General features: G+C 44.3%; 1 protein-coding gene across 1 annotated transcript in view; it reads right to left on the bottom strand.

Moving 5' to 3' along the window:
- Positions 1–8,441, bottom strand: part of PDE3B (phosphodiesterase 3B) — a 49,006-nt gene extending 40,565 nt beyond the window's left edge. The window contains exon 1 of the mRNA XM_033153335.1: positions 7,100–8,441. Coding sequence (XP_033009226.1) covers positions 7,100–8,131 — 1,032 coding nt within the window. The 5' untranslated portion in view covers positions 8,132–8,441. The remainder of the gene's footprint in view (positions 1–7,099) is intronic.
- Positions 8,442–14,693: the final 6,252 nt, after the last annotated feature.

Below are 14,693 nucleotides of genomic sequence, written 5' to 3'. Positions count from 1 at the left end.
GCTAAGCAGAAGTTTCCCCAAGCTTAGGTGTGTGAACTGCCTTTCATATCTTTTCTAGCCCTGAATAGCTTTCACATGCCCTGCCTCTGCAATATTGATCAGCTATAGTTCTAAAAGGGTGTGGACACCTTGGTAAATGATGGATGATTTTCCTATTAAAGGGTGGGACACAAATCTCCTGGGAATTTAAATTCACTCTCTTCTAGAATAATCTCACTTCCTAATGCTTACCAGAAATACATCTGTAGCTGAAACTGTTCCCAGCCAGGGATAGCCAGCCCAGGCAGCATGAGTCTGACGGTGTATGAAAGTTATGAAAAAGGCTTGAACAAAGACTAAAAAAAACTCTACAACTAAGAAAGTATTTTGTGTCTTGTCTCTTCTGTATCCTAGATACCAGCAAAGGGGGGGGGCATTAATATTTTTTTGAAACAGGTTATGTCCTTTTATACTTGAAAGGTCATATTATTCTGATTTTCTTACAATAAATGTTTATTTAACAGAAATATTGTGGCATTGATTTAACTCAATGTCTAACCAGACTGGATAAGATGTAGACATTCAGAGCTTGCCCTTTATAAAGAAATCACTGTGTCTGCCTAAAAAGGCTCCCATCTCCTTTTTACAGAAGTTGACAAGGCAGATAATCCCTTCCTTGCCTATAAATTCAGAAGAAAAAGTGCTGCCCAGATGCAAAAATCTCTCCAAATTCACGCCTCTCCATTCCCCCACTTTTCTGTACTGACAAGTGTTAGGTCCCCTTAGCAGCCATGGGGAGTTTGACAGCATTAACCCTCAGTGGCTCCTGATTGGTAAAATATCCATGACCTGCTAGTCTTTTCCCCTCCTGGTTACACTGGAAGAAGGGGAACAATTTATTGTTATGTCATCTCTCATGAAAATCAAGAGAGGTTCTTGCTACAAGCAAGTACCATGTTGATATTGTGTATTTTATCACTTATTAAATTTGTATAGCACCCTTCATCCAAAGATCACAGGGAAGTGATCAAAGGTGAACCTCCCTGGGGAGAGCATTCCACAAACGGGGAGGCACTGCAAGGAGACACATGAAGAAGGGCCTCAGTTGATATTTCAGGGTCCAGGTCAGTTCAGGAGGTCCTTCAGGTATTGTGATCCTGAGCCATTTAAGGTTTTATAGGTCAAAACTAGCACTTTGAATTGGGCCCCGAAACTAATTGGCAGCCAGTGCAGTTGTGCTAGGATTGGTGCAATATGCTCAAACAGTCTTGCCCCAGGGAACAACCTGGTGCTGAATTCTGCACCAGCTGAAATACATTGCAGTAATCTAATCTAGAGGTTACCAGAGCATAGATGACAGAAGTTAGGCTATCTCTGTCAAGACAGCAGCACAGTGGGGCCACCAAGCAGAAGCTGATGGAATGCACTCCTTGCCAACGAGAGGACATGCGCCTCAAGAGAAAGCAAAGAATCCAGAAGTGCCTCCAAGCTATGTACCTGCTCCTTCAGAGGAAGTATAACCCCATCAAGAGCAGGCCACCTCCCATCCCTCTGCTCTAGGGAACCACCCACTAATAGTTTTGCCTCAATCTGATCTGGATTGAGTTTCAGTTTGTTGGCTCTCACCCAATCCATTATTGAGGCAAAACAATGGCCAGCACATCCACTGCCACACCTCCAGATATAAAGGAGAAGTAGAGCTGGGTATCATCAACATATTGCTCACAACATACCGGTACTCCAAAACTCAGAATAACCCCACTCAGAGGTTTCATGTAGATATTAAACAGCATAGGAAATAAAAATGAGCCCTGATGAGCCCCACATTGAAGGCTCCACAGGGCTGAAGTATGCTCCCCAAGCATCACCGTCTGGAAATGATAATCCAAGTAGAACCAGAACCACTGCAAACCAGCGCCAAGCACCTCTAACTCAGACAACCACTCCAGAATGATGCCATGGTTAATGGTTTGGAAAGATGCTGAGACATTGGGGACAATTAACAAGGACATGTTTCCCCTGTTTTTCCCCCAACAGAGGTCATCATACAAGGTGACCAAAACAGCTTCTGTGCCAAAACTGGGCCTAAACCCTGATTGAAATGGATCCAGAAAATCAGTTTCTTTCAGAAGCACCTGGATCTGGTCAGTGACCACCCACTCAAGAACTTTCCCCAAGAAGGGGAGCCTGGCATAATTACAGCAACTTACAAATGCTACATGTTCTTTTGAGGTGAGAGAAGAAGCACAATTCATGAATGAGATGTGCTTCCTGTTTTGCCACGATTAGGGTGACATTAAAAAAGGAACTTGCACTGGGGAGATAAACAAGTAATTTCCTCATCTGAAACTTGCACACCTCTTCCATACAGGTTCCTTTCCAAACATTACACCATTTCTGTATCAGGGAAATGCACACGGCTGCTCTTACCACAGTGTATCATGTATATACAGTGGTACCTTGGTTCCCGAATGGCTTAGTTGTCGAACAAATTGGCTCCTTAACGCCGCAAACCCAGAAGTACTGTCTTTTTTCCATGTATATGACGATGCTTTTTGCTAAGAAACATTAGGAAAAAATTGGATATCATCATATACAAGGATAGTGAATGCAGAGGGGGGACATGCGATTAATGGCAGCAGCAAGCAGGAGATTGGCAGCAGTGATTGGGTGGGTAATTGGTGGCTGCAGCAAGGCCTGCTGGCGATTGGCTGTGGCTGTGGCAATTGGGGAGGCGATTGGTGGCTGTGGCGAGGCGGGCAGGCGATTGGTGGCTGCAATAAGTGGGTGAGGGGGCTGTTGGTGGCGGTGAGCAAGCAGACAACTGGCGGCTGCAGCAAGATGTGCAATTGGTAGGGGCTGTGGCAAGCGATCAGCAGTGGCAAGCAGGCGGGTGAGCAACTGGCGGAAGTGACCTCCCCCACCCCCGAAAAGCTAAACAACTTAATTTTGGGTTGAAAAAAAAGAGGGGTTGTCCTATACATGGGGGGGGGTGTCTTATACACGAAAAAAATGTGATAAGTGTTCCTGTTTGCAAACATTTCTTGGAAGCCGAACATCCGACATGGCTTCCACTTGAGTGCAGGAAGCTCCTGCAGCCAATCGGAAGCTGCGCCTTGGTTTTCGAACAGTTTTGGGAGTCAAACGGACTCCTGGAACAGATTTAAGTTTGAGAACCAAGGTTCCACTGTAGTCTAATACTGCAAACAAATACTTTTTATGTGAGAAGATTTTTAAAGGCACAAGCGGAAGATAATGTGGACTATGAAGTGGAATTGCTGGAAGATGAGAGTTGGTGTTCCCCGAAGCTCCCAGGGGGGAAGTTTATGAACTATGAGCTGGCACTAAATAAAAATGATGGAGGGAGATGCAAAGACGACTGGTGGGTGAGCCTGGGAGGGTTCAGGAAAATGGTTAGAAGGGGGATAGGGTGAAAATGTTAGAAGTATAATCAGGATGGATTTATGGTACCCTGAAGACAGCGTGTTAAGACTTTATGATTTTGAACTAGTGGAGAGATATGTGTTTGTTTATCAGCAGCAGTTTAAACAAGGAAAACTTAAGATTTGATTTAAGAATTATTATGTTATATTATAAGATGTTAAGTCTTAATGATTTTGAACTATAGAAATGATATCTGAAGGATTTTCAAGATAAAGAAATTTATTGGAATATTTAAACAATAGTGGAGGTGGATAATGGATTGTAAAGTTAAAAATGGATGTTATCAAAGTATATTAGTAATGAAGGCAAAGGAGAGAAAACGGGGGAAGTCTTTTATAGAAGATCTGGAATAAGAATTCCTTTTATTTGCAAAAAGTAAAGGGAGGTAGATGTTTTGATATAGATGTTGTATGTTTAGGTTTGTTAAAAAATTGTATGTTGCATTTGTGTATCTGTGTATTGTTTTTCTGTTTGTTTATATGGAAAATCAATAAAATCTTATTAAAAAAACAAAAAAAAACAAATACTTTTTAGTGCAAACTTCCAGTGTTCAAGAAGCTTACAAATAATTTAATGGGCACATTCCTGCCCAAATTCGTGTATATAATATGTGTTTGTTTCCATCTTGTTTGATCTGTGCTTTGGAACTGGCACCACAGAATTACAAGGCACCATAATAATGAGGATGAGATGGTTGGACAGTGTTCTCGAAGCTACTAATGTGAGTTTGGCCAAACTGCGGGAGGCAGTGAAGGATAGGCGTGCCTGGCGTGCTCTGGTCCATGGGGTCACGAAGAGTTGGACACGACTGAATGACTGAACAACAACAACAACATAATAATGTACCAATTATGCAATTTTAAAGTAAGTTTCTAGATCTAAAATTGTACTGAGTGACAGACTGACTTTCTTGCATTTCCACCACACTCCCCCAATGAAAGTGTTTTCTGAAAGTGAAAATTCAAGTGCTATACATATGAAACAAATTCTTTAAATGTTCAAATAAATTAACTCTTAGACAGCAGCTCCATGCCCATTTATTTGACAGTGAGCCCCATTGAATTTAATGTGATTTATTCTGTGCAGATACGTACAGGATTAAACACACAGTACTGCTTTAAAAAGTAGAATAATAATAATTTATTATTTATACACCGCCCATCTGGCTGGGTTTCCCCAGCCACTCTAAGCGGCTTCCAACCGAATATTAAAAACACAAGACAGCATTAAACATTAAAAAACTTCCCTAAACAGGGCTGCCTTCAGATTTCTTTTTAAAGTACGATACTTGCTTATTTCCTTTGACATCTGATGAGAGGGCATTCCACAGGGCAGGCACCACTACCGAGAAGGCCCTCGGGCCTGGACCTCAGTGTCCGGGCTGAAAATGGGGGTGGAGACACTCCTTCAGGTATACAGGACCGAGGCCGTTTAGGGCTTTAAAGGTCAGCACCAACTCTTTAAATTGTGCTCAGAAATGTACTGGGAGCCAATGCAGGTCTCTCAGGACCGGTATTATATGGTCTCGGCTAGAAAGCTAGGAAGAAATATTTGCACCATTAAGATTGATCATATGTATATAATATATTATTAAATGGATTTTTAAAACTTGCTTGAATCTCCCTGCAGAAAGGAGTGTACTTAAAAAAACTACATAAAATTAGTTTATTATAAACTTCTGGCATAATAAGGCCATGATCTGAATACTAAGGTAATGGGATACATTAAGAGTTACTAAGTGATATACAACACCTATTAACTCCTTTTGAGCAATATGAATTGGCTTTTTAATGTTTAAAGAAAAAAGCTAAAGAAAAAGGTGTGGAAATTAAAATATTCATGTTCCTCTATTTGCAATGTTTTACGCTAAAAAAGCCCTATATACAAAGGGCATTTACTATTATTATGCACATTACATTATTTACTATATATTATTAGTAGGCTACTTCAAACATATGACTATAAAACTATTTCTGGAAGCCTACTAATAATCCTATGCTCTATAATAAAGATGATACTTTCAATTAATTTCTAATTTATTTAAAATAAAAATGCAATGTAAATGTCCTTTATCATATTAAATGTGAACAAAAAGTTTTAGAAAACTAAGCAGTAAATCTTATACTGTGTTCATGAACAGCTTGCTGGAGACACACAGAATTTAAGATTTTAATCAAAAAACACAATCACTTTACAATAAAACAAACTAAGCAACCATACAGTACATTTCTAAGTTCCAGCATATCCATGTTTTTTCATTTCACACAAAACCTCAGTATAGAAAAGCTTGGTGTCTGAGAATTAGACAGCCAACCATATACTGTATATGTTTACTCAGAAACCAGTACTACTGATTTCAATAGGGCTTACTCCCACTATTTGTGCATAGAATTACAGCCTTAGGATACACATCAATAAGAAGTTTCTTGATGCAACATAAGGTGGAGCCAGTTCAATAGAAACTCCTCAAATGCTTTCTTAATTTGTTACTGGCCATTTTTTGTGTGATAGTCAATTTTTCCAATTAGGAGGAAATCCCATACTACCTGTCAACTCTAAAGTTTTTCCAGTATCTGACTATTTTTATTTGGGGTATTCACACTTTGCTGACGCAAGATAATGTATTATGCACAAGGTAAATTACAGAAGAATAGAAAAAAATGTACCCACTAATAATCCCTTCAAAAGCACAATTCCTGCTGACAAAGATGGCCTGATTCAATCACACATACACACTACATATGCCAGTTGTTTCCTATGACAGTACAGCCAGTACTGTAAATGCTTTCTGTCACTTCAGAGCTGAATTTCAGCTTTTCATAGAACAAATGCTACTAGCTTAACATATTGAAATCCTATTCTCCAATGTTGATACAGGATTTGCAGTATTCTTTCCTCAGCCTTGTTTCTTGGCACCATATGAAACCGTTATTAGTCCTCTATGTTATCAAAGCATAACAGGTTGCCTCTCAAATTCTGTTAACATGCTCCTTTGTTTTTTTAGTAAGTGAAGCTTGCCCAGTTTGCTGGATTTCAATGAATCAAATGATAAGCAATGCTGCACGAAAAACTGTGAACAAACATCCTCTTCGTTGGCAAAAGAATTATGTTTGTATGTTCACACTTTCCCCCATCCTTCTCCATGGCACTACCTGCCTAATTCCAAAAGCTGGGGTTGCATGGAAATTCAGTCTGGAAATTCATACTAACTTTGCAACTGTAAAAGTTACTGGCCCAAAATACATCACTTCACCATTTTTGCTGTCCTGATACAAAGTCCTAATAAGGTTTCATTTTATGTTCCTGTATAACTGAGCGTGGAACATGCAAGTTTTCAAAAGGGGTATAATATCAGGAAGCACAACTAACAGTCATGTACCACCTCAAAAGCCAATAATATTAGGGTGTACAGGACTCTTGTTCTTTTTCCTTCAGCAGCTACCTCTCTGGAAGTTTATACTGTACCAGGAGACTGGAGTTCTAAGGACACTAAACAGTACAGTCCAAATCGAAATGTTCAGTTTCACCCCGATTTAACATAAACCGTCCTAAGGCATCAAAACAGTGGCCTCAGCGCTTAGCAAGCAAACTGCGATCTTCTTTCTCCAGCGTCCCTGGCTGAGGCCAAAGTTTTCTGTTAGAGAAAAGTTACCCTCCCTGCCGGAGGAAGGTTTACCTGTTCTCTGGAAATGCAAGGCAACGAGGGTCTTCTGAACATTTTGCAGCTCCCATAGTAACTGGTGGACGTCTCCCCCAAAGACACGCAGCTGGATCTCCTCCGGGGTCGGATCACGGGCACTTTCTCCTCCGCTGCGCCGCTCGGCGACTTGGGGTAAGGAGACTGGCGGTGGTCGTGCGGCGGTGGCTGGTGGTGCAGCTGCGGCTCCCGCCTGGGCGAGCAGCAACAGCAGGAGGCGAAGGCGCAACGCCGTCCGCCCAGCAGCGCCAGCAGGCACCCCGCCACTCCGACGGCGCCGGACAACAGGGGCCTAAGGGCCGGGGTCAGAGAGCCCAGGCTGGAGAGCGATAGCAGCCACACGAGGGCGGAGAAAGCCAACACCAGAAGTTTCCTGCGGTGCGTGAGGCTGCGCTGCGCGAGGGTCAGCCCGGCCACGGTACTCAGCGTGGCCAGCAGCCGGCCCGCTAGCACCTGCAGTTGGGCCGTCGGGGGGCCGGGGGCGCCCTGCTCAGCCGCCTCCTCTCGGCGGGGGAAGAGCAGCGCCGCCAAGTCCCCCGCTTGGCAGCACAGCGGCAGCGCCAGGAGCCACCGGGGGCCGCCGGGCTCGTCCCGGGCCAGGTAGCAGGTGAGGAAGAAGAAAGCGCAGGCGAGGGTGAACAGCGGGCTCAGGCACTGGCCCAGCCCCGCCAGCAGCGGCGGCAAGAGCAGCGCCCCCGGAGCCGCCGCCGCCGCCGCCTTCTTCTCGCCTTCGCCCCAGGCGAGCCAGCACGAGAGCAGAAGCGCCGCCGAAGCGGCAGCCAGGGCGCCCAGCCCCACAGAGAGAGAGCCCCGCCGGCAAGCGGCCCGGAGCAGCGAGACGGAGCCGAACGGCGGGCTCTGCGGCAGCGGGGTCGCGTGGCCCTTCACGTAGCCGTTCCTCAGGCTAGGCTTCGCGCCGGCCGGGGAAGGAGGCGGGCTAGCAAGTTTGTTGTTATGCCTGTGAGGAGGGAGGGAGGAGCAGGAGGGGGAGGCTTCTTTCTCTTCCCTCATGGTGGTCGCGCGGGACAAGCGGGCGAGGCCGTCAGCTTCTCTTCCCTCCCGGCTTTGCCTCGCTCATCTTCGTCGAAAGAAAGGCACGCTGAGCGAGGCGACGGCGAGCGGAGCCCAAACGGCGACGGCGGCTGAGAGTCCGGACTCGGAGCATGGTGGGTAAAAGGGGGAGGGGGGGAGAGAGAGGGAAAGGTAAAAGTATCTCTTTCTCCCTCGCTCGCTGCACTCCCTCAGAGAGAACTCGCGGTCGCCTCCCAGAGCTCAAAGGCTGCAACGGTCCGTTCACGCGCGCTTCCACGCTCTGAGAAATAACGACTTTCAGGAGGGTTCGGTGTGGCGGACGAAGTTTTCCGCCGCCGCGTGAAGTCACGTGGCAGTAGGCGCAGAAGCACCGACGAAGTAGAGAATCATCCGGGTGCGCCCCCCACCCGCTCAAGGACAGTTGGATCCTAACGGTCGGAGGTGGAGGGCGGCGGGAGGCCGAACAGCGCACAATCTCGGAACATATTGGCAGTAAAGCTGCAGTTCTCGCCCTGCTCACTGGGGAGTAAGCCCCGCTGATTTCCGTAGGACTTGCTTCTGAGTAGCAGGGAGAGAAAGTGAGGCGACCGCCTCGAGTGGCAGGTTCCACGGGAGCAGCAGACCCGGGAGGGTATGGCAGGGGCTGCCCTCTGGATTCTCCTGGTCTATCTGCACCCACCTGGCATGGTTCAGAGTGGGACCCTTCTCCCTTCCTGCCCCCAATGACGGCCTTTGATTCCCAGTTCAACTGACGGGTGAGGTGGATTTGATTTTCCACCTTGGTTCCTGATGTAGATCTTCACTCAAACCCCTTCTTCCCTGGCAGGGGGAAGCACCATTTTGTGGTTCACCTCAGATGCCAAACAGATTTGGGCTGGCCCTGCTGTAGACTGAGTAGCTACTATTGGGAAAGGTTAGTTTTGACTTACATAACCATTCAATGCTTAATCTCAGCCCGGGTGGGGGCCTCCAGCAGCGTTAAGAAAAAAACCCACTTTCCATTGGGATTGACTTTTGGCAGTCCTGGGAAATAGCTGACATGGTGTGTGTGTGGGGGGGGTTATTTCATGCTTATCTGCTTCCCATTTTATAACTCCACTTCTTCCACCAGCTCTATATTCACATTGGGTGAGAATGATAATCTAAGGCTGCAAACTTAGATGGTGGTGCCTTCAGGCCATTACCTTTTATGTATATACAGAAGGTATCAGAATCCAGCAGACAAGTGGTTCTCACCTTATTCTGAATTCTCTGCAACACCCCCCCCCCCCTTTTCTCTAGCCCTTGCCTGAATATAGCATGAATCCCAAAGGGATTACTCTTACAAGGTGACCTTTTATTCACACACACAAAACCACCTTTTAAAAGGAACTCTCTCAAAACTTTAAATAATCTAGTCAAAACTGTTAAAAAGAAGTCAATAGTTAAAAACAATAGGAACTAATATATTGAACCAGTACAATCTTCATTACATGTCAGGGGGGAAATTGTTCTTAAGGTTGAAGAAAGAATGATGAGAAGACTATGAACACCTCCCAAGTAACAGGATTCCACAACTGATGGACCACTGCTAAAAATATCATGGATATATTGTATTGCCTATTTTTTCATCTTTTTAATAGCTTAATGTATATATTTCTATATGTTTTAGCCCATCCTGAACATTTGGGGTGGGATAGGCTTGAAATGTAAGTTAAAATTTAATAATGTTTGCATTATATTATTATTTCACCACTTTTATATACTGCTTGATTGTAAAGTGTTTCACAAAAAGAGTAAGACAATAAAACTGATGGAATATGCATGTGTGCATTCAACTGTCTAATGGTGTTTGATCATCCAGGAGATTGCAGCTGCAGAGATAAGAAAAGAAGAGTCATTCCGCTGTCTGGAGAGGTCACTTCCTGGTTTGCATGGAGAAGCCATTTTCAACAGAGCCCATCAGTGGAAGCACGCAGTTGTATTGAGGCAGCATCAGGTGTTAAAATTTTGTATCCCCAGGGCCGTCTCAAAGGGATCGTGCGCCCTGGCGCGACGATCCCTCGGCGCCCCCGGTGGGCCGCCTCTCCGCCCACCTCCCTCCCGCGCTGGCCGCCCCTCGGGAGGGGGGGTGGGCGAGCGGGGGATGGGGGCGTGGCGCTGCAAGCCGGCCACCCTCCGGCGCCCCAGCTGGAGCGCTGGGAAGGGCGCGCAAAGCCCCACGCTGCTCCAGCGCCACGTCCATCATCCCCCGAGGGGCGGCCAGCGCGGGAGTGAGGTGGGCGAGCGGGGGATGAGGGGCGTGGCGCTGCAAGCCGGCCACCCTCCGGAGCCCCAGCTGGAGCGCTGGGAAGGGCGCGCAAAGCCCCGCGCTGCTCCAACGCCACGTCCATCATCCCCCGAGGGGCGGCCAGCACGGGAGGGAGGCGGGCGAGCGGGGGATGAGGGGCGGGGCGCTGGAGCGGCGCGGAGCTTTGCGCGCCCTTCCCAGCACTCCAGCTGGGGCTCCGGAGGGTGGCCGGCTTGCAGCGCCACGCCCCTCATCCCCCACTCGCCCACCTCCCTCCCGCGCTGGCCGCCCCTCGGGGGATGATGGACGTGGCGCTGGAGCAGCGCGGGGCTTTGCGCGCCCTTCCCAGCGCTCCAGCTGGGGCTCCGGAGGGTGGCCGGCTTGCAGTGCCAGGCCCCTCATCCCCCGCCCCATAGGGGCGGGGGCAGGTTGGGGAGGGGGCGCCCGGTATGCCGGCGGGCTCGCGGGGGCGCCCCTGGGGGGCCTGGCGCCCTGGTGCACCGCGCCACCTGCCCCTATGAATGAGACGGCTCTGTGTATCCCTAACAATTTTGGGCCCGGGGCAACTGCCCCTGTGAGCCCACCCTGCCACTCTACACCACTGCATCCAACTCTACAATTATTTGATTATGAAACCGTATAATATCTATGAGCTATGAATGGTGACTTACCGAAGGTTCAGTACTGTAAAGCTATTTCTGTTGCAGGTCTGGGACTACAAATGCAGAGAAATTGTCAATCACTAGTAGTCCCCACTAGTGGGGTCTGGTTGCCTTGAGGGGTCTCAAGTTCAACAGGACTGTTGTAGACATTTTACCATTGCCTACATGGAACCAATGTTCCATGGACATAGAAAAAATCAAATACAATGTTTTCAGAAATGTCTTTACACCAGTGAAATCTCTAATAATGTAGGCATCATGCATTATGTACTGTTAGGAATCTGTCAAAACAATTGCAGAGGAAGTATGTTTCATTGCCAGAAGCTGTTTCACTGTTGTCAAGGCAGGATCATATTTCTGCTTCCAAAGCAGATGGTCTTGGAGCAGAGGTGACTAAGATGGTGCTGCCAAAGAAAATGTTTGCTGTACATAATGTTGAATTGAATTAACGCAAAGCGGTTACAGCGAATGCATTATTCGGCAGGTTGGCAAACTGTAAATAAATGTGAATGATGTCAACAGGACTCCCAAAACTAAAACTCACTCTGAAAAATATTATGAAATACAATAACTTGGCTGGGTATATTGTACCAAAGTCATTTCCTGCATTGTAACACAGACTTCATACATCTACAGTTATTGTATTATGCATATAGCTGTTTATTATCAATGGCAGATAAATTTTAATCATCTTCCAAACAGTCTCCCAGGTGCCTTCTCCAGTGTTTTAAAACATCATTCTTTAGTGGGTGATGATACACAAAAATTCAGAACTGTAGCCAGATAAGCTAGGTTGATTAAATTTTCTATATTTACATTTCATCCACAATTATATTTAGTCTATCTAAAGCCCTACCTTTTAAAAAACCCAAGGGGAGCAAATTTTGGACTATTATTCTTCAATAAATTTGTATTGAAAGTCATACTCAAAATTGTCAATAACAGGGAGAGGTCAAATACAGGTTAAATAACCAACTAAGGAAAGATAGCAACATAAAAGGTATCCGGCTAGGGGAGAACTGCTATAAACTGAAGGCCTTTGCGGACGATTTAATGATAATGACAGAAGATCCAACGAAAAGCCTAGTAAAGGCATTAGAAGTCATCCAGGAATTTGGTAAAGTCTCTGGTTTAAGATTGAATTATAACAAAACCAAATTACTAGTTAAAAATATATCAGTAAAAGATAAAGAGAAGATTGAGGAGGTGACGAGATTAAAAACTTATGCAAAAATTAAATACCTGGGCATATGGATATCGGATAAAAATATAAATCTCTTTGATGACAATTATAAGAGATGCTGGGAAGAGATTAAAAAAGATCTCCTACTCTGGAACAAGTTAAAACTTTCATTTCTTGGACGAATAGCGACAATTAAATCAAATATATTACCAAAATTGCTTTTCCTATATCAAACTATTCCAATAATAGGGAAAACCTCATGTATAGAAGAATGGAGGAAGGAGATAATGAAATTCATTTGGGCGGGTAAGAGACCAAGAATTAAATATAAAATACTTATAGATAAAAAAGAAAGGGGCGGATTTGGCCTCCCCGATCTTAAAATATATTACGAAGCCGTCTGCTTAGTATGGCTGAAGGAGTGGCTCTTACTTAGTGATAACAAACTACTGGACCTAGAAGGATTTGACTTACGATACGGTTGGCATGCCTACCTACAGTATGGTAAATACGCAGTGCATAAAGGTTTTACTAACCACATAATCAGGAACGCGCTATATAGAACATGGGAAAAATACAAAAGAATATTAGAGCCAAAAATTCCAAAGTGGATATCTCCCATAGAGGCTAAAGCGATAAAAAGAAGAAATATGAGATCCAACTGGCCTACCTATAACACCCTATTGGTAGACGATAATGGAGAACTCAAGTTAAGAAAGTACGAAGAAATAAAAGATCAATTGGGAGGGTGGTTGGATTACCACCAACTGCATGGAGTATTCCAACAGGATAAAAAGATAGGGTTCTCCAAAGTAATAACAAGATTGGAGGCTGAGATAATAAATAACAATAAAAAAGTAATCTCAAAAGCTTATCAATTATTATTGGAATGGGAGGTTATGGAGGAGACAGTGAAGCCATCTATGGTGAGATGGGCTCAAGACATCGGGCGACCAATAATGATGGAGGAATGGGAACATCTGTGGAGGGTCACCATGAATTTTACAAACTCAAGTAGGATAAAAGAAAATATGATGAAAGCGCAACACAGATGGTACCTTACTCCTTCAAGACTGGCGAAAATCTACAAAGGTTCTAGTAGTGTGTGTTGGAGATGTGGGGGTAACAATGGAGATTTATACCACATGTGGTGGGTCTGCCAAAAAATTAAAAAGTTTTGGGGTTCGATATATGAAGAGATAAAAAAAAATGCTTGGAATTACTTTTCCAAAAAAACCTGAATCCTTCCTACTGAGTATTGTGAATACTGGAATTCCTGTGAAACTGAGAGAGGTGTTTCTCTATGCCACGGCGGCCGCAAGAATCCAAATCGCTAAAAAATGGAAAGAGCAAGAACCGCCTTTAGTGAGTGAATGGCAAAGCGAGTTACAAGAACTCGCCGAAATGGCTCAGCTGACCAATAACCTGAGAGGGGGATCTAGGCAAAAGTTCCAAGAAAAATGGGGTACTTATATAAAGTATGTACAAAAATACACTAAAGGACAAATAGCTATGCTAGCCTTTCAATAGTCTTGGAAGATAAATAGAGGAAATCAATAGAATAACAAGGTACCGGTAGACATTATAGCGAAATGATGATGAAATGAGGATATGTAGACTTGTCGACTTACGCTTATAAGTAAGATTTGGTTATATGTTTGGGTGGATAGGAAGTCAATGGGGGTGGTGGGGGGGTTTCCTTTTTTTTTTTCTTTTTTTTTTCTTTCTTCCTTTTTTACTCCTTATGTATATAAGTTTTTTTTTCGGATTTGTGCGCAGATACAAATCTAAAGAGTAAGGAGAATTTGAACAAATAACTCAACAAAATGTTAACAAAACACGACAATAGCCTTATGTTTAAAATCTTTATTTTTATTTGTATCTGGAATGTTGTATCTTATTTGTATTTGGAATACTTACTGTATATATTTGTAAAATATTGTATAAGTAATTAATAAATGATTTTAAAAAAAATATTCAGAACTGTAGCCAGATAAGCTAGGTTGATTAAATTTTCTATATTTACATTTCATCCACAATTATATTTAGTCTATCTAAAGCCCTACCTTTTAAAAAACCCAAGGGGAGCAAATTTTGGACTATTATTCTTCAATAAATTTGTATTGAAAGTCATACTCAAAATTGTCAATAACAGGGAGAGGTCAAATACAGGTTAAATCTTCCAGATTTATTCCAGAAAAAAACTATTATTGACTGCATCCTTCACCAAGCTCAACCATACTCTCAGTGTTTACCCCAGATAATTGTGTCACAGTGGTGTCAAACATTAAGAATGTGGAGTAGTTAAGCTCTGCAAAGGCCTCAGCTCACGCAATTATACTGCAGTAGCGCTGTCATTTGGGTTTTGCTTCTGAATTGTATGAAGAGAGGGATTGGCTGCATTATTCCACTCAATATTCAGAGAAA

This window comes from Lacerta agilis, chromosome 1, assembly GCF_009819535.1.
Source record: "Lacerta agilis isolate rLacAgi1 chromosome 1, rLacAgi1.pri, whole genome shotgun sequence".
In the NCBI taxonomy this organism is placed as follows: domain Eukaryota; kingdom Metazoa; phylum Chordata; class Lepidosauria; order Squamata; family Lacertidae; genus Lacerta; species Lacerta agilis.
Note: the sequence above shows the minus strand (reverse complement) of the source record. Positions and strands in the feature narration are given on the sequence as shown.